This window comes from Chiloscyllium plagiosum, chromosome 7 (assembly GCF_004010195.1).
Source record: "Chiloscyllium plagiosum isolate BGI_BamShark_2017 chromosome 7, ASM401019v2, whole genome shotgun sequence".
Classification (NCBI taxonomy): Eukaryota; Metazoa; Chordata; class Chondrichthyes; order Orectolobiformes; family Hemiscylliidae; genus Chiloscyllium; species Chiloscyllium plagiosum.
The window spans coordinates 67,086,338-67,104,439 of record NC_057716.1 but is presented as its reverse complement, the minus strand read 5'-3'; the positions used below and the strand labels follow the sequence as shown (position 1 = coordinate 67,104,439).

The window sequence follows — 18,102 nt, the reverse complement described above, 5'->3', positions numbered from 1 at the left end:
TGGGCCACGACTTCGGGCTGCTCCCCCTCCCCCTTAAGGACCCGGAAAACACGATCAGAGACGTCACGTACCCTTGCACCTGGGAGGCAACATACCAATCGTGAGTCTCTCTCGTTCCCACAAAACCGCCTATCTGTGCCCCTAACTATCGAGTCCCCAATTACTACTGCTCTGCTCTTCTTCACCCTTCCCTTCTGAGTAACGGGGACAGGCTCCGTGCCAGAGGCCTGAGCCCCGTTACTTGCCCCTGGTAGTCCCCCCCCCCCACAAGTATCCAAAACGGTATACTTGTTCTTGAGGGGAACGGCCGCAGGGGGTCCCTGCACTGGCTGCTTCCTCCCAGTCCCCCTCACTGTCACCCATCTATCTGCCAACTTTGGAGTTACTACTTCCCTAAAGCTCCGATCTATGACCCCCTCTGCCTCCCAAATGATCCTAAGTTCATCCAGCTCCAGCTCCAGTTCCCTAACACGGTCTTGGAGGGGCATTCTATATGAATGCATGCAGTTTTTGAGCAAAGTACAATGTTACCCTGCAAGTACAAATTCACCCCACAAAAGAAAGTGTGTGTGTGTGTAGTGAGTGCAGAGTGTCTTAAGTCTGTGAGGGGGTGCATGTGAGAGTGTGGGAGTGTGTGTGTGTGTGTAAGGGTGTGTGTGGGTATCTGTGTGAATGTCTGTGTATATGTGTGTCCGTGTGTATAGGAGTGCCTGTGTGTGTGTCAGAATGTGTGTGTGTGTGTGTAGGAGTATCTGTATATGTGTGTATAGTGCAATGGTGGTCACCTGTAATGTGACATGAACCCAAGGTCCTGGTTGAGGCCCTCCCTATGGGTACCGATCTTAGCTATCAGCCTCTGCTCGGCCACTTTTCTCTGCTGCCTGTCCCGAAGTCCACCTTGGAGGATGGTCACCCGAATGTCCGAGGTAGAATGTCCTGGACCACGGAAGTGTTCCCCAACTGGGAGGGAACACTCCTGACTGTTGATTGTTGTGTGGTGCCCATTCATCCATTGTCGTAGCCATATACACCCATATACACAGATGCGCACACAGACACCCACACACACCCTTCACACACACACACTCACACATGCACCCCCTCACAGACGTAGGACACTCTACACTTACCACACACACACACACTTTCTCACACTCATAACCCCCAACCCAGACAGACAAAGACCCACATGCACACATATATTTTGTGGGGTGAATTTGTACTTGCAGGGTTACATTGTACTTTGCTCAAAAACTGCATGCATTCATGTAGAACTCTGGTATCTCACTTTTTAGATTAGAATCAATCTAAACATCATGGCATAGACAGAGAACACAGAGGGCCAACACCTTCTACATATTGTCTAGCTATCACCATTGTTAACAGCTAACCTGAGAATGCAACTTTTTATAAAAAGGTTTTGTGATTTACACATGAAAGAAGTGAAACTATCACGGTATTCTAACAGATGAAAGGCCAACAGACAATCAATTTTTCAATGTATAATTTCAGTTACATCACACTGTAAATTTTTGCTATAAGTTCTGTGTGTTAGGATTGAGCCCTCCACTATCACGTGATGAAGGAGCAACGCTCCGAAAGCTAGTGTGCTTCCAATTAAACCTGTTGGACTATAACCTGGTGTTGTGTGATAAATTGGTATGCTAGCTTTTTGTGATGTATGCTTGAGGACAGCCAAATCCCTCTGTGCTGTAGCTTTCTGCAGTTCTCCATTTTAGTAATATTCAGGTCATCTATTCTTCCTGCAAAAATGCATATCTCACATTTATTATCTATAATCTACATTATTTTCCATCAGCTAAGCTTTTACCCACTTACTTTATCAGTCTCTGTCCCACTACAGACTTTTTGAGTCATCCTACCTATTTCCTACCTATTTTTGTGTCATTTGCAAACAGAGCTGTATCACATTCACTTTCCTCATCCAAGTCATTAATTAATATTGTAAATATTTATGAGCACTGATCCCTGTGATGCTCCACTAGTAACAGCTTGCCATCCGGATATCTTTTCCCCCTTATTCCAAATCTCAGCCAATCCTCTATCCATGCTAATATATTACCTCTGACAATGTGGCCTCTTATTAAATAGCCTAATGTAGCCTTCTCTTCAAGAAGCCATGTTTTTTCTTTTTGATCATATTATGCATTTCTAAATGCTGCACTAATGCATCCTTTTTAATAGACTCCAACATTTTCCCAATAACAAACATTAAGCTAACTAGCCTTTAGTTAACTGTTTTGTTTACTTTTGTTTTCAAATAAAGATGATACGTTGACAGTTTTCCAATCATAGGGAACTTTTTTCAGAATTCAAGAATTCTTGTAAGATTAGTACTGGTGCATCCATTGTCTCTTTATCTTCTTCTTATGCATCCCATCAGCACCAGGGGACTTAAGTTTTTAGTCCCATTATTTCCCTAATATTTCTTTCCTTTCACAATAGTTGTTCAATTTATTTCCTCTCCACCTTTTCCCCTTGATTATTTAGGAATTTTAAAATGCTATTAGTGTCTTCCACCATGAAGACAAATGCAAAGCATTTCTTTCAATCCCTTTCCCACTTTATGGTTCTCCATTTTATTTCCACAGCCTAAGCTAACTTTGGCCTTTTTTTTGTATTGAAAAAACACTTTTGCTATCAGTCATAATATTACTTACAAATTTACCCTCAATGGTTCTCTGCTCCCCTTTTCTTTTGGTCACCTTTTGTTGGTTTTTACAGTTCCTCTAGTTTACCATTAATTCTGACAATGTGTTTTTTTCTCTCAATTTAATGCTATACTTCACCTCCTTGGTTAACCTGGCTGTTGACTTATCCACTTCCTAGAATCCCTTCTTATTGTGAAATATCTTTGAGGTGAGCCATGAAATATTTTCTTAAAGGATCTGCGTTTTTTTTCCCTCAAGTCACCTTTGCTGTTAAATGTCTTTCCCTATCCATTCTAACCAGCTTGGCCCTATATCATTTGTAATTATCTTTAAATTTAGCACAGTTGTTTCTAACTCAAGCTTTTCCCTTTTAAATAGAATGTTAAATTCTACCACGTCACAGTCACTATTTCCAAGGGGTTCTTTTACTTGGAGATCTTTTAGTAAACCTGCCTCATTACACATCATCAGACTCAAAATAGCCTAATTGAATTCCCATCATATTGTTTTAGGAAACTGTTGTGAATACACATTTTAATTTTTTCATTATGGCTACCTCTCCCAGACTTTCCTAATCCACTTGAAGATGAAATTCAGTTATGATTAATGCATTGCCTTTTTTAAACAAGCCCTCATAATCTCCTGATTTATTCTCTGTCCCATTGAATAGCTCATGTTTGGGCCTAAAGATTGCTTCTTCCCCTTTTTGTTTCTTACCTTCACCCAATTAAAATCTATGTCTTCCAATTCAATGTGTTCTGATTCTATCCCTCCTAACATTGAGACACCATGACTCATTCCTTTTGAAATGTCAACGTGTTATGACATGGGGATTGATAGCTTTACCAAAGCAGTCTTTCTACCTCTGTATTTGCAACACAGTAAAATTAAACCCTCAAAGGCCCTCAAAATTGACCTCGATAGTTCCTACATAGACTTTTGAATAACCAATTCCAGACTTTGCAAATGACTAATTCTGGACACTGGTTTGTAGTTTAAACAAAGGATTTAGCAACTTACTAACAATATAGTAACTTTAGTAGAATAACCTTAAACAACAAGTTATCTAATTGCTCTGCGTTTAAAAAAAAAGAAGACAACAAACAAAGTAAAGGGATAAATAAAAGAAAATACCCTTCGGTCGTTTGCACAGTCCACTGTTCCACAGGCATAATTGCAGGTTTCTTGGTTGATTTTCTGAAACTTGTAATCAGGGTCACCTTTCAGTTCACTCGGATAAAGGCAGTAGTACTTAAAACTTCTGAGAATCATAGACTCCCTGCAATGTGGAAGCAGGCTATCTGTCCCATTGAGTCCACACTGACCTTCCAAAAAGCATCCCACTCAGACCCACACCCCCACTTAGTTTTCTCTTCTGTGAGCTTCTGACATGCAGAGGTGATTGCCCAGTGGTAGTATTGCTTGGCTTTTAATAGAGAAAGTCAGCTGATGTTCTTGGCACCCAGAATCAAATCCTGTTAGTGCAGATGCTGGAAGTTGAATTTAATAACGAAGAATCTAGAATAAAGAATCTACTGATGACCATCAAAAATCTGTCTGGCTCACTAATGTCATTCAGGGAAAGAAATCTGCCATCCTAACCTGGCCTAGCAAGCCACTCATAGAATCATAGTGTTATACGGTATGGAAACAGACCCTTCAGTCTAACTTGTCCATGCCAACTAGATATCCTAAACTGATTTTGTCCCATTTTCCAGCATGTGGCCCATATCCACCGAAATCCTTCCTATTCATGTACCCATGAAATTCACAAGATCACCATTCTTTAGATGAAGAAATTTCTCCTAATTTCAGTAATTCCAATAATATAGTCTCACTTGGTCTTCAACTCACTGTGCTGAATTGTGCACATTGCTGGTGCTTCTTATTGACCTCCCTCTATCACCCTCTATCCCTTCTGGGTTTATGAGGGTAATTGGAAAATGGTGTAGTTTTATGGATCAGTTCATAATTGTCAGCCATTCCCACCATCTGACTCACAGTGGCTACCTTCTGGTCTTTAACAAGGGTTCTAATTGTGAAAGGTAGTGAGCTTTTAGATATTCCAAGAGAATGATTTCAATAAGAACTTCACATGCGGTATTTACTCCAAAATGACCATATCAACCAATCAAAGTAACTTTGCTTTATTCTTTCAAATTTAAGGTAGGTTTACGTGGGCTGTTAATTTAAGTTTTAAATCTTTTGCCTGTATGCCTCAGGAACTAAGTCGTATGTGCTTAGAGTAGCCTTTCTTGCAGCATCATAATCCATAGTAATCTCCGCTGACAGAGATGTATATGTAGAACTGTTTCACCTTTCAACCTGCTTTGCATGCACCATGTCCAGTTTTCCTCCAGCCATTTCATTTATTTCAGTACCTTTTAAATTAACATAAAGATTAAGCCCATGTACTTTTCCCTTGAACTTTGGTTCGGCATATAAAAAAGAATTCCTTACTGGATTTAGATTATGACTAGGATTTTCCTCATTAGAACTTTACTCTACATCTGAGGCTTCTTTTTTAACCCACAACTCTTTAAGCCAGTATTCTTTTTTCCTCTTTCTCTTTCCATTACTTCTCTTTGTTTTACTTTACAGCTCTCAAGTTCCAGGCACTTAAATACTGACTCTTTGCTTTCTCCTCTCTCTCTCTGAGGTTCAAGTATTTTCATACACCCTTTGCAATTCCAATGTTATTTCCATGATTTTATATGTTCAAGCTGCTTTTAAAAACACTCACCCATAATTACCTATTATGACTGCCTGCTTGAAAGACTTGGTCTCTGTTGTATTTCCATCAATTCCAAGTCATCAGGACAACTTGCAAAACAAAAAATCAAAACGGCACAGTGGTTAGCACTGTTGCCTCACAGCGCCAGAGACCCGGGTTCAATTCCCGCCTCAGGCGACTGACTGTGTGGAGTTTGCACATTCTCCCTGTGTCTGCGTGGTTTTCCTCCCACAATCCAAAAAATGTGCAGGTTAGGCAAATTGGCCATGCTAAATTGCCTGTAGTGTTAGGTGTAGGGGTAATGGGTCTGGGTGGGTTACGCTTCGGCGAGTCGGTGTGGACTTGTTGGGCCGAAGGGCCTGTTTCCGCACTGTAAGTAATCTAATCTAATCTAATCTAAAACACAGAATAAGCAATGTTTATACTAAATAAGAGATGAGTGTTGACTAGTTGGCAAGTGGACTCTGATAGAGGTTGACATGGAGAATGCAGTATGTTACGATGATTGACAGTTAACTGCCAAGCTTTGTTTAAATATTGACTCTGATTGGTCAAGGCATTGTCCTGAGAAATGTTAAAAGAAGTTAAAGTAACATCTATGAAAAGGGACAAGATGATAATCAGAGCTGAAGTACATCTTTTATAATTGGTATCTTTTAGTTGTTTGGCACAATGCGTAACAATGTTATTCTTGATACATAAATACATGTAACAGAGATTTTTATATGATATCATGGGTTGTGAATTGAAATCCTTTAAAAAGAAAGAATTTGCATTAAAAATTTAAAAGTCTGGGACTTGACCGTGAAGTAAAGAACTAACTTTAGGCATGGAAAGGGATAAAAGAAATTGACTTCTCAACAAAATAATTATTTTCATGATGACTAGAAGGCCAAATCATGCATACAAATTTTAAATCTTTCTTTGCTCCAATACATAGGACAAGGACGAGTAAACCCTTCCCAAGTTGCCAATGCAATGATTGATTCAGTCGGTGATTTTGTAAGCAGACAATCTTCAACTTATTTGCGGAAGATTCGCATTGTTATTTTTCAACCACAAATGTTCAGTGAATTTCAGAACCATCTGCAAAAACATGATAGGTCTAATCTGACAGAATCAGAATCTTTGTGGAATAAAGCAAAAAGTAAGTCTCAGAACAATTTGCTAAAGATTTTTCTTCTTCTGCTTGTGTTTTATTCTATAAGAACTGCCTTGTTCTAAAATGTAATATTTCTGGCACACCTAGATGCAGTTGCAGGATTTTTTTGGCCTGATCAAAGTAAAGAGAAGAAACAACACTTTACTGAAGACTATATTGTATTCAAAGATCAGATAGATCCTGTTCCGTTTGAAATCTGTGGAGCAAGTGAGCAAACTGTAGAAAAGGCAAAATCCTGGATCGAACAGTTAATTTTTTCAGAACATGATATGAAAGTCATTAGCAGTGATTACTTATTTCAGTTCTCTGAAAAAGAAGAAGAAGAATTAACAGCACTCCAGAAGAAACTGGAAATCAAAATAGAGTTGAAATTGAAACCATCTGGAGCTGAGGCCATTGTTTCTGGCACCGCTAAGGATGTTTCATCTGCTTATTTGAAAATTCAAGAAATGATTAATAATCTGAGAGAAAGCGAATTCAGAAGAAGAGATGAAGAACTTCTCAACAATTTAGTAGAATGGTCCTTTGAACAAGGCGCACAGTTCATGCCTTTTGACAAGGCTGTCAACCTCAATCTGGAAAAGGCATTCAATGAAGACAAAACTCAACTCATCATTGATTGGCAAGCCAAACATTGGAAGGTGGATTTAAGAAAAAATACTGCAGTTGACAGTAAAGAAAATGTAATTAAATTAAAAAGGGTTTTGAAAACAGAAGGTAAATCTTTTTGTCTTGATAAAACAAATACTGTTCATAGTTATTCATTTAGATATATTTTCTACAAAAGATGAGTGGGTGTTGCTGTAGATCAGTTCATTCATTTTGCCTTACGAACAATGGCATGCCAGAAAAGAAACCTATATAAAATCGCCTTAGCCAATCTTAATTCGATTTCAAGTGCATATTAGTCCACAGTACAAAACTCCATGATTGCATCATAAATATAAATTAAAAAGCAATATCAAGAGTTCCATATGATTTGTGTGGTGAACAAAAATAATTTAGCTGATGCAATGAGGTATTTTCTGACTTGGAGATGTTAGGACATTGTATTCAGTCATTTTTTAAATGCTTTGCAAACATTTAAATTTGTCCAGAAGGGAAAGTGAAAAGAATTGGATGTTTTTGGAGATTCAATTAATGTGTCCAATTACTTTGCAAGCAGAAGATGTCATACTTCATGTTTGTGGTGTACAAGAACAAAATTATTCCTCAAATGCTTATATAATTAAATCATCATTCCTTTTAATCCAAAAACTGTAAGTATTTGACTTGTCTTATAACTAACATGGTAGAAGTTAATAATAACATTGGATGCTTAAGTCTGGAATAAATATCCGAGCAATGACAACCAATTCTTGAGGCTAAAAAAGAAATTGACTAGCATATAAATGATGATAAAATATGTGATTCATTCGATTTATCTACAGGATTTACAACAGACAACATTCCACACCATTGGCATGACATGCAAAAATCACAATACAAATCTGTGCAGTTACAACAACAATCCCAAGAATTTCAGGATGTCGTGAAGTCAGTAACAAAGTCAGAGAATTTGGGATTAAGAAGACAGATTAAGATTGTGAAGGTATTTTAATACTTGTTGATAATGTAATCCTCTTTCATGGCATTTGGGCAACAATATGTGAAAGTGAACAAACTTTCAATTAATATATGATTGTTTTGAAGCTGCAAATCATGAAGCATTAACTATGTTTTTCTCTCTCAACTATCAGTATTAACATATGGGGCCCTATCTTGTGGTGTGTATCGTAAAAAATTGGCATGAAAATAATTGCTGGGCATACGTTGCCAAGGAAATGAAGGGATATTCTTCTGAATTAGAGATGTTTTGTTTGGGATTTGAGCAGTGAATAAACATAATGGAATTTGGAAGCTACCATCTAAAATCCTTCCAAAAAAGAAACCAACAACTTTAAAAAAATTCTTTCAGTGGATGTCAGTATCACTAGTGAGGGCAGCATTTATTGCCCATCTCTAATTGCATGTAAAAGTTGTGTGTCTGGAGTCATGTGTGGTCAGTCTACATAAAGATGGTGAATTTCCTTCTTTAAGGAATGGTGATGGTATAGTCATGATGGTATAGAAGGTACATTTGGCCCTTAAAATGATTTCATGTTTGCTGTCCAATCAGTCCCGTTATCCCATATTGATGTGTCCGTTTAATTTCCCTGAAGGTTTCCTTTCTCTTCCTGGCATGGGCTGCTTGAGCTCTGGAAAAGGTAGAGGTCAAGGGGCAGAAGGTTTGGCAGAGGGAGTGCAGGCCTAAAGCAGGACTGTCACAATAGATGAGCTCACAACAATGATGTTTGTAATGGAAGAAACCACACATGCACTAGCAGTTGCAGTGAGAGCTACTATACCTGGTACCTGACCAATAGACACGCGAAATGAATGTTTACATCTCTATGTTGCCTATCCTTAATTAACTTAAACATTTCCAAGTGGCTTTTGATTCCTTATCTCATTATTGTTTATGAAACCTAACCCATCACTGCAATCAAAATGACCATCTTGTGACTATTAGGGATCCTTGTTTGAATAAGGATGTCATAATTGCCACTATTAATTTCTTGGAACCTCCTCCTATCAAGGGAAAAATGGAAAAGAGTGACAAGCTTATTCAGTATCTCCAGTCCAATTTTCTTAAGTATTCTGGGATAGCAAGCTTCCTGGATCAGACAACTTATCTACTCTAAACATAACAAGACTTTTCCCACACATTTCCTACCAAGTTTCATCTTTTCCGTTACCTTGACCTTTTTTTGAATGTTTAATCAGCATCTGCTTCCTTAGTAAATGCACAGTACCCAAAAGATAGCACAGGAAAACGGCATTGAGGTAAATGACTAGTCATAATCTAAAAAGGCAGAAGATGTTTGTGGCTAAATAGTTTACTCCTGCTCCAATATTCAATGTTATTGTTATTCTATTATTGTCCTGTACTATACATACGTACAATCTCTTTAAACCTAATGGTACTCACTGCATCTCTTTGTACCTACTTGTTATTTATATGCGAGAAGCCTTTGGGGTTCCTTTTTATTGTTAACGGCAGTCTATTCTCATATTTTCTCTTTCACAGTCTTATTTTCCCCATCACTTGTCCTTTCAACATATCATTTTATTCTGGTTTACCTATGAAGAATTCACCTGACATATACTGTAGACAGTGTTGCCACCATACGTTTTGGCAAAAACCTCGACAGTGATTTTAGTAAGAAATAGAGAAATATAGATAGTTTTAACTTGGGCTATCCCGAGATATTTATCCTATTTACATGGTTAAATTATATGACTCGTTCATAATATTATGAAGTAATCCAAATTGTTTTTCAAAATAATGTCATATGAACAACTAAAAGATACCACCACGTTTTTACATCTTGTGAAAAAAACCCACACAAATGTAACATAATGACGACTCAAGGAGTTAACTTAATTTCCAAAGCAAAATGGAAATGGTTCCTTGGGCGTGTGCATGTACTGGGGCTGGGCACCAAATCCAATGAAAGAACCATTCTATGCAATTTCATCATGATCAGCATGGGATAATGCAAATAAGTTATAAAATCTGACATTTAAATGCATAGATTTTCTCCAGATTGAATGAATGAGCATATATACAACAGAGTCTTGTGAAAGAAACCTAGATTTTGAATGGAAAACCTAGAAACATAGTACCCAAAAAATAGATCTAGTTGGAAAAACATAGAAGTGGCAAGTTTTATTGTAGACGTTTGCTCATTTCATCATCTTCTGTCTTTTCTTGATCCAACTAATCATTCTGACCATGTTTCCCAAACTAAAGTAATTTCAACTACCTGCATTTGACCCATATCCCTGTAAATTATTTCTATTCATACACCTGTCCAAATACCTTTTAAATGTTGCAGTTGTACCTGCATCTGATTTCCTCTGATAGTTCGTTCTACTTATAAACTCCCCTCATTGTGAAATAGTTACCCCCCAGTTCCCTTTTAAATCTTTCTTCTCTCGCCTTAAAAATATGTCACCAATTATTTGGAAAAGACGTTTGTTATTCACCTTATCTATGCCCGTCATGATTTTGTAAACTTCTAGAAGGTCACCCCTCAACCTCCTATGCCCTATTGCAAAAAGTACCAGCCTATCCAGCCTCTCCTTATAACTCAAATCCTCCAATTCCTGGTAAAACTTTTCTGAACTCTCCAATTTAATATCGTTCCTACAGCAGGGCGACCAGAACTGTATGCAGTACTCTAAAAATGGCTTCGCCAGCATGTCCAACTTCTATAGTCAATGGCCTGATCAATTTACCTGTAAAGCAACTATCAAAGAACGAGGTACCTGAACCGTTAGGTCTCTCTGTTCGACAGAACTACCCCCGCGGGGCCCTCCCATTAACTGTCAAAATCTAGCCCTTGTTTTACCAAAATGCAATACCTTGCATTTATCCATATTAAACTCCATCCACTACCCCTCAGCCCATTGGCCCAATTAATCAAGATCCTTTTGTAATCTTAGATAACCTTCTTCACTGTCAACTATACCACCAATTTTGGTATTATCTGCAAACTTACTATCCATGCCTTCTAAATTCTCATCCAAACAGACAGAAGGGGACCAAGCATTCATTATCTAAGAAGCCTTGGCTTTGGATTCATCTGCCTTTCACCCATATTAGAATATATTTAGGATTAATACATGAAATCTCTGCTTCTTGAAAGCCATCTATTGATCCAGTACATGGATCCTGTTAATTCTTCATTCCAACAGCTGGATGCACATTGAGGTTAGTCCACTTCCAGTTTAAACAGTCTTGTTTGATTGCTGCTTGCTCTTCAAACTCACATTGAAACCTTATGATTCAATGATCGTTGTTCTTTAACTGCACACCCTCCCACACTTGACCCACCTCATTCCCCAGTGCCAGATCCAGCGATATAATAAAAGCAAAATACAGTTGAAGCTTGGGTTCTGAAATAAAACCAGCAGAAATTTGGCTACCCTGGGCAGGATCTGTGGAAAAGGAGAGCCAAACATCCACTCCAGTAAGACTATCTTTTGGAATTCCAATTGAGACATGGATTTCATTATGGAAATGTCCTTTTTTTTAATGTTATTGAAAGCAGTAGGTAATATTCCTTAAAAACATGTTTACCTAACCACATTTCAATTTTTATCTTTAGTTTTAATATGTATTATCAAGTGGCTACCCCAAAGAGCAATTTCAGTTCAGATGAATGGAAAAGATTTCAAACATGGTGGCTAATTGTGAGCAGAATCATTTGCACTCATGGAGATGTTTAAAGTGATCAAAGTTGAGATTTCCATGACAGACAGATTTTAAAATACTTATTTATGGGATGTGGGAATCACTGGGCAGCATTTGATGTCCTTCTCCAGTTGCCCTTGAGAAGGTGGTGATCTGCCTTCTTGAATTGCTTCAGTCCATATCATGTTGGTAGACCCACAGTGCCCTTAGGGATGGAATTCCAGGAATTTGACTGAGCAATATTGAAGGAGCAGTGAATTTGAGTGGCTTGACGAGAAACTTACGGGTGACGAAGTTCCGTGTAACTGTTTCCCTTTGAACAGTGCATCTTGTAGATGGTATACATTGCTGCGGCTTAGCGTCAATGGTGAAGGGAGTGAATGTTTGTGAATTTAGTACCTAGATAGTGTCAAGCTTCTTGAGAGTTGTGGGAGCTCCATTCATCCAGGCAAGTGGGGAGTATTCTGTCACATTCTTGTGCTTTGCAGATGGTAGACAGGCCTAAGGTACACAGGAAGTGAGGTCCTCACTGCTGGATTCTGAGCCTCTAAACTACTCTAGTAGCTACAGTATTTGTATGACTAGTCCAGGTCTGTTTCTGGTAAGTGATAACCCTCCGGATTTTACATGGCCATGTCAGAGACTTTACAGTCAGGTCTCACGAATGCATCTTTTCCTTATGTGTTTCTACCATTTCTACCTTCTCGCTGGGAGCTACAGACTGATAAGGTCTTATGTAAATTTCTTTGAATGTAATTTCTATGAATACCAAGTTAGCTCATAGATAATTTTGAAAATATGTCAGATGCTGACTGAGGACTCTCAGCCCATGAGTAAAGCATTGCATGAACTGGTCAAGATTGCAATTTACTGCTTGTTGAGTGACCTAGAGTCATAGAGATGTATAGCATGGAAACAGACACTTCAGTCCAACCCATCCATGCCGACCAGATATCCCAACCCAATCTAGTCCTACCTGCCAGAACCCGGCCCATATCCCTCCAAACCCTTCCTATTCATATACCCATCCAAATGCCTCTTAAATGTTGCAGCTTCCACCACATCCTCTGGCAGCTCATTCCATACACGTACCACACTCTGCGTGAAAACGTTGCCCCTTAGGTCTTTTTTATATCTTTCCCCTCTCACCCTAAGCCTATGCCCTCGAATTCTGGACTCCCTGACCCCAGGGAAAAGACTTTGTCTATTATCCTATCCATGCCCCTCATAATTTTGTAAACCTCTAAAAGGTCACCGCTCAGCCTCTGACTTTCCAGGGAAAACAGCCCAAGCCTGTTCAGCCTCTCCCTGTAGCTCAGATCCTCCAACCCTGGCAACATCCTTGTAAATCTTTTTTGAACCCTTTCAAGTTTCACAACATCTTTCCAATAGGAAGGAGACCAAATTGCACGCAGTATTCCAACAGTGGCCTAACCAATGTCCTGTACAGCCGCAACATGACCTCCCAACACCTGTACTCAATACTCTGACCAATAAAGGAAAGCATACCAAACGCCTTCTTCACTATCCTATCTACCTGCGACTCCACTTTCAAGGAGCTATGAACCTGCACTCCAAGGTCTCTTTGTTCAGGAACACTCTCTAGGACCTTACCATTAAGTGTATAAGTCCTGCTAAGATTTGCTTTCCCAAAATGCAGTACCTCGCATTTATCTGAATTAAACTCCATATGCCACTTCTCAGCCCATTGGCCCATCTGGTCCAGATCCTGTTGTAATCTGAGGTAACCTTCTTCGCTGTCCACTACACCTTCAATTTTGGTGTCATCTGCAGATACCCCAGCCCAATCTAGTCCTACCTGCCAGTACCTGGCCCATATCCCTCCAAACCCTTCCTATTCATATATCCATCCAAATGCCTGTTAAATGTTGCAGCCTCCACCACATCCTCTGGCAGTTCGTTCCATACACGTACCACCCTCTGCGTGAAAACGTTGCCCCTTAGGTCTTTTTTATATCTTTCCCCTCTCACCCTAAACCTATGCCATCTGCAAACTTACTAACTGTACCCCTTATGCGCACATCCAAATCATTTATGTAAATGACAAAAAGTAGAGGGCCCAGCACCGATCCTTGTGGCACTCCAATAGTCACAGGCCTCCAGTCTGAAAAACAACCATCCACCAACACCCTCTGTCTTCTACCTTTGGGCCAGTTCTGTATCCAAATGGCTAGTTCTCCCTTTATCCCATGAGATCGAACCTTGCTGATCAGTTTCCCATGGGGAACCTTGTCGAATGCCTTACTGAAGTCCATATTGTGTTGCATTAATCAGTTACCAGTTTAGCACTGAGTTAAGGTCATCAACGCTCTCTTCAGGAGGTCTTCATAATTAATTTCCTTTCCAATGGAACCAAAGAAAAATCTAAACTAAATCTAGGTCTGTAGGCTAGCTGATTTTCCAATTCCAAGTACGGTGGCTCAGTGGTTAGCACTGCTGACTGACAGCACCAGGGACCCAGGTTCGATTCCAGCCTCGGGCGACTGTGTGGAGTTTGCATTTTCTCCCATGTCTGCGTGGGTTTCCTCTGGATGCTCCGGTTCCCTCCCACAGTCCAAAGATGTGCAGTTCAGGTGAATTGGCCATGCTAAATTGCCCATAGCATTAGGTGCATTAATCAGAGGCAAATGGGTCTGGGTGGGTTACTCTTTGGAAGGTCGGTGTAGACTTGTTGGGCTGAAGGGCCTGTTTCCACACTGTAGAGAATCTAATCTAAAATCAATTGACAAAGTTCAGGCACCCCTCAGTCCTCCTGCGAAAGTGGTTGAATAAGATCAATATGTAGCTCATCCATAATATTATCACTTGATTGAGTATTAGTATGTGAATACACTACAGATACATACTAAGTCTTTTACTACTATTAGCAGCAACATAGTCATGCTGGATTCATATTGCTATAAGTTTCATGACTGAATGATTGTAATAAGAGTTAGAAAGAAACCTCAGATGCAGGAACTCTGTAAGGCCAAAAATATTCTGCACACAGCAGATCAGGAGAGAGCAGATGAGTTAACACTTCAGGAATGAATGCATTATTTTATTGAAGCCAACTGTGTTTTTTTTAATTACTTTGAGTCTTGTTTTAAAATTAAACTGCCTATAAAATGTAACAAAGAAATTTTATTGAACAGATCGAAAGATTGCAAAGCATGTGTCTTTGGAAAAATTATATGATTAAAAAGCAACAGCTGGACGATAAGAATCCTCCTAGCACTAATAATGAACACATCCTATTTCATGGAACATCACAAGACACCCTTGAATCAATCAACCATCATGGATTTAATCGTAGTTATGCAGGAAGGAATGGTAAGGAACAGAATTTCCCTAATAGTCAAAATGGAAAATTTAAATGCTGAAAAGACTGTCACTATTTGGTATTTACTATATGTCAAATCTTATCAAAACATTTTAATTATGAAGTACAAAAAAGAAACAGTAATTGCTGGAAAAGTTCAGCAAATCTGGCAGTATCTGTGAAGCAAAATCAGAGTTAACATTTTGGATCTGGTAACTCTCAGAACTACTGATGGTTTATAAAATGTTCAATCTTAATTTTGACTGTTATCAATAAACTGGTCTGATGTTTGGATGGTTGTTGATCTTTTTAGACTGTGAAATAGATCAGTGAGCTAAAGTAAATATGATAAATGTGTCAGCTGACTTGATTTTCCAGTAGGTCTTAAAAGAGGTCTTTGCTCTTGCTGTATGTGAGATTGCACTGCAAGCAGGACCATATCCAAATAAAATTAGCTTCACATTTCTCTGAACCTCTTAGTTTTATTTATAAAAACGTTTTTAATGAAGACAGTCTTAAAAGTGTTTCATTTAAAGATGGTCAAAGCAAATGAGTTTTCTCAAAAAGACAAATTGAATATGTCATTTGATGCTTTTGGTATACAAAATGACTGCACATTATTTGTTTTTCTTTTATAGCCACAGCATTGGGGAAGGGCACCTATTTTGCTGTAAGTGCAACTTACTCTGCTCAGGAAACGTATTCAAGGACTGATCCTAATGGATTTAAGTATATGTATCGTGCTCGAGTACTTACTGGAATGTATTGTCAAGGACAGTCAGGAATGGTGACTCCCCCTTCAAAGTCTCCAACAAATCCTACAGACTTGTATGACAGCGTTGTTGATAATCAGCAAAACCCAACAATGTTTGTCATTTTCAATGATATTCAAGCCTATCCAGAATACTTAATCACCTTCACATTATAGAATCATTTCAGATAGAAAAGCCCATTACATTGGCGTATATGTGTTCTCTTAAATTTGTATAACTCAACTAAAATTGGTTCCAACTTTCTTAATCTTTCAGTCAATATAGTAGTATTGCTATCCTGAAATTAGATTTTAGTTCAGGAAAATAACTCTGAATAGCTATTGAAATTATTAGGTAGCAGGACCAGAAAACTTTATTTCAGGTCTGAACAATGAGATCCAATCCTGATCAGATTGAGATTAATTTCTGAATTTGCTATCTTTAAGTATCTAACACAAAATTATCTTGGACAGTCTCAAGCCAGTTTCTAATTGGCATAGGACTTAAGAATAAACTTCTGAGAGAAATAACTCTATTCTAGCAAATAAAGATTATACCAATTCTTTACATAGTATTTTTGAAATATAAGTTGAGAGTTTTTTGAATTTTGGAGCTCCAAATCTCAGGAGCAAAATTTATATCAGCTCCCCTTGAAATTGCTGTAATGTTTCCACGTGTTTTTAGTAAAGTGCAGTTTCCCAAAATAATTCAAGTCCACGCATTGATGTCAGGGCAACATTACTGAAAAACCTCACAAAATATTGAAGTTAAAAGGAAAGCCCCGCTGTCTAACTGTAGCTTAATTGCTGGTATTTGATGTTTGTCCTTGCCATTTTTGATTAGATCATCACCAGGTGAATTCCCGTAACTTTATTTGGCAACCAATATTGGATGTAATTGTGATAATTCTTGCATCCGTGAACTACTTGACAGTTAACTAGAGCAGATCCATGATCATTTCTGATGTTAGCTTCCTTGGTTGGGAATTGCTCATTCAAAGTGAAAGTGAATGGGTTAAAATGAATAAATAAGCAGTGGTAAGGCCAGTACTGATATGTATGCCTGTGGTTTAACTTTATTTGAAAATGCTCCTAATTAGAACACTTAATGGGGAAGCAGAAATCAGAAATTCAAGTGGAGATGACCCACTGGATCTGGGCTTGTCTGAATACTCAACATAAGACTGGAGGTGGTTTCAGAAACATAGAAAATGACGCAGGGAAAGTGAACATATTTCAGGTGGGCTAGAGTAGAGGAAACTTCAGCTTTCATTTTTAAAAATTAGGTTAACTGCACTGTCTGAGAGGAGTACTTCAAGACATGAAGCTAATAAACTCATTGGTTGAGGTGTTTCTATTTGCAATCATATAAAAGCAACTCATCTTTTCAACTTTAATTGACAAGGCCAAAGTTCAATCTCATTTGATCATTTTCTCTCTTGGTGTAAAGCTATAGTTTAGGCCTTCATAACTGCGAAGACAATATATGCAAAGAACCATTAGTATTTGCTAATATTCTCCTTTATTTAGTAATTAATGGATTTCAATAATTTTTGACAAAAGAAAGAATTGCTGAAACCTATTGATGCCAAATTCACTAACTATCAGTGACTGCTTTGAAATATTCAAATATATCACATTCTTCCTGTTTGCAATTTATGTTCATGATTGTCATGCAAAATTAGAAATGTGATTTTCATTTTGTATTAATGCTCTGATTAAAGGTTTATGACATGCTTGTAAGGTATTTTATACAGAATTAATAAAACTACTGGATATCTCCTAAACAGAACTATTGAGAGATTTGGTTGATTTTATAGTCATTTTATTTATTTGTTCATTAGATGGAATGGTTGCTGGCTGTGCCAGCATTTGTTGGCCATCCACACTTGCCTTTCAAAAGGTGCTGGTGAGCTGCCTTATGGAACTGCTGCAGTACATATTGTGTAGAGATACCCACAGTGCTGCTAGGAAGGAAATTCCAGGATTTTGACCCAGTAGCTGTGAAGGAATGATGATATAAGTTGGGATGCAGTATTGCTTGAAGGGTAACTTTGAAGTGGTGGTGTTTGAATGCATTTTCTGCTCTAATCTTTCTAATTGGAGTTCTTGAATTTGGTATGTGCTGTCAAAGGAGATATGGCAAGTTTTGTGGATGGTACACGCTGCATCAGAGAAGT

At 38.4% G+C, this 18,102-nt stretch overlaps 1 protein-coding gene across 1 annotated transcript in view; it reads left to right on the top strand.

Annotated features, from left to right (window-relative positions):
• LOC122551674 (protein mono-ADP-ribosyltransferase PARP14-like) overlaps positions 1–17,714 on the top strand; it is a 73,586-nt gene extending 55,872 nt beyond the window's left edge. The window contains exons 13-17 of the mRNA XM_043693978.1: positions 6,347–6,553; positions 6,656–7,285; positions 7,999–8,159; positions 15,005–15,182; positions 15,810–17,714. Of these exons, the coding sequence (XP_043549913.1) occupies positions 6,347–6,553; positions 6,656–7,285; positions 7,999–8,159; positions 15,005–15,182; positions 15,810–16,099 (1,466 nt within the window). The 3' untranslated portion in view covers positions 16,100–17,714. The remainder of the gene's footprint in view (positions 1–6,346; positions 6,554–6,655; positions 7,286–7,998; positions 8,160–15,004; positions 15,183–15,809) is intronic.
• The last annotated feature ends 388 nt before the right edge of the window (positions 17,715–18,102 follow it).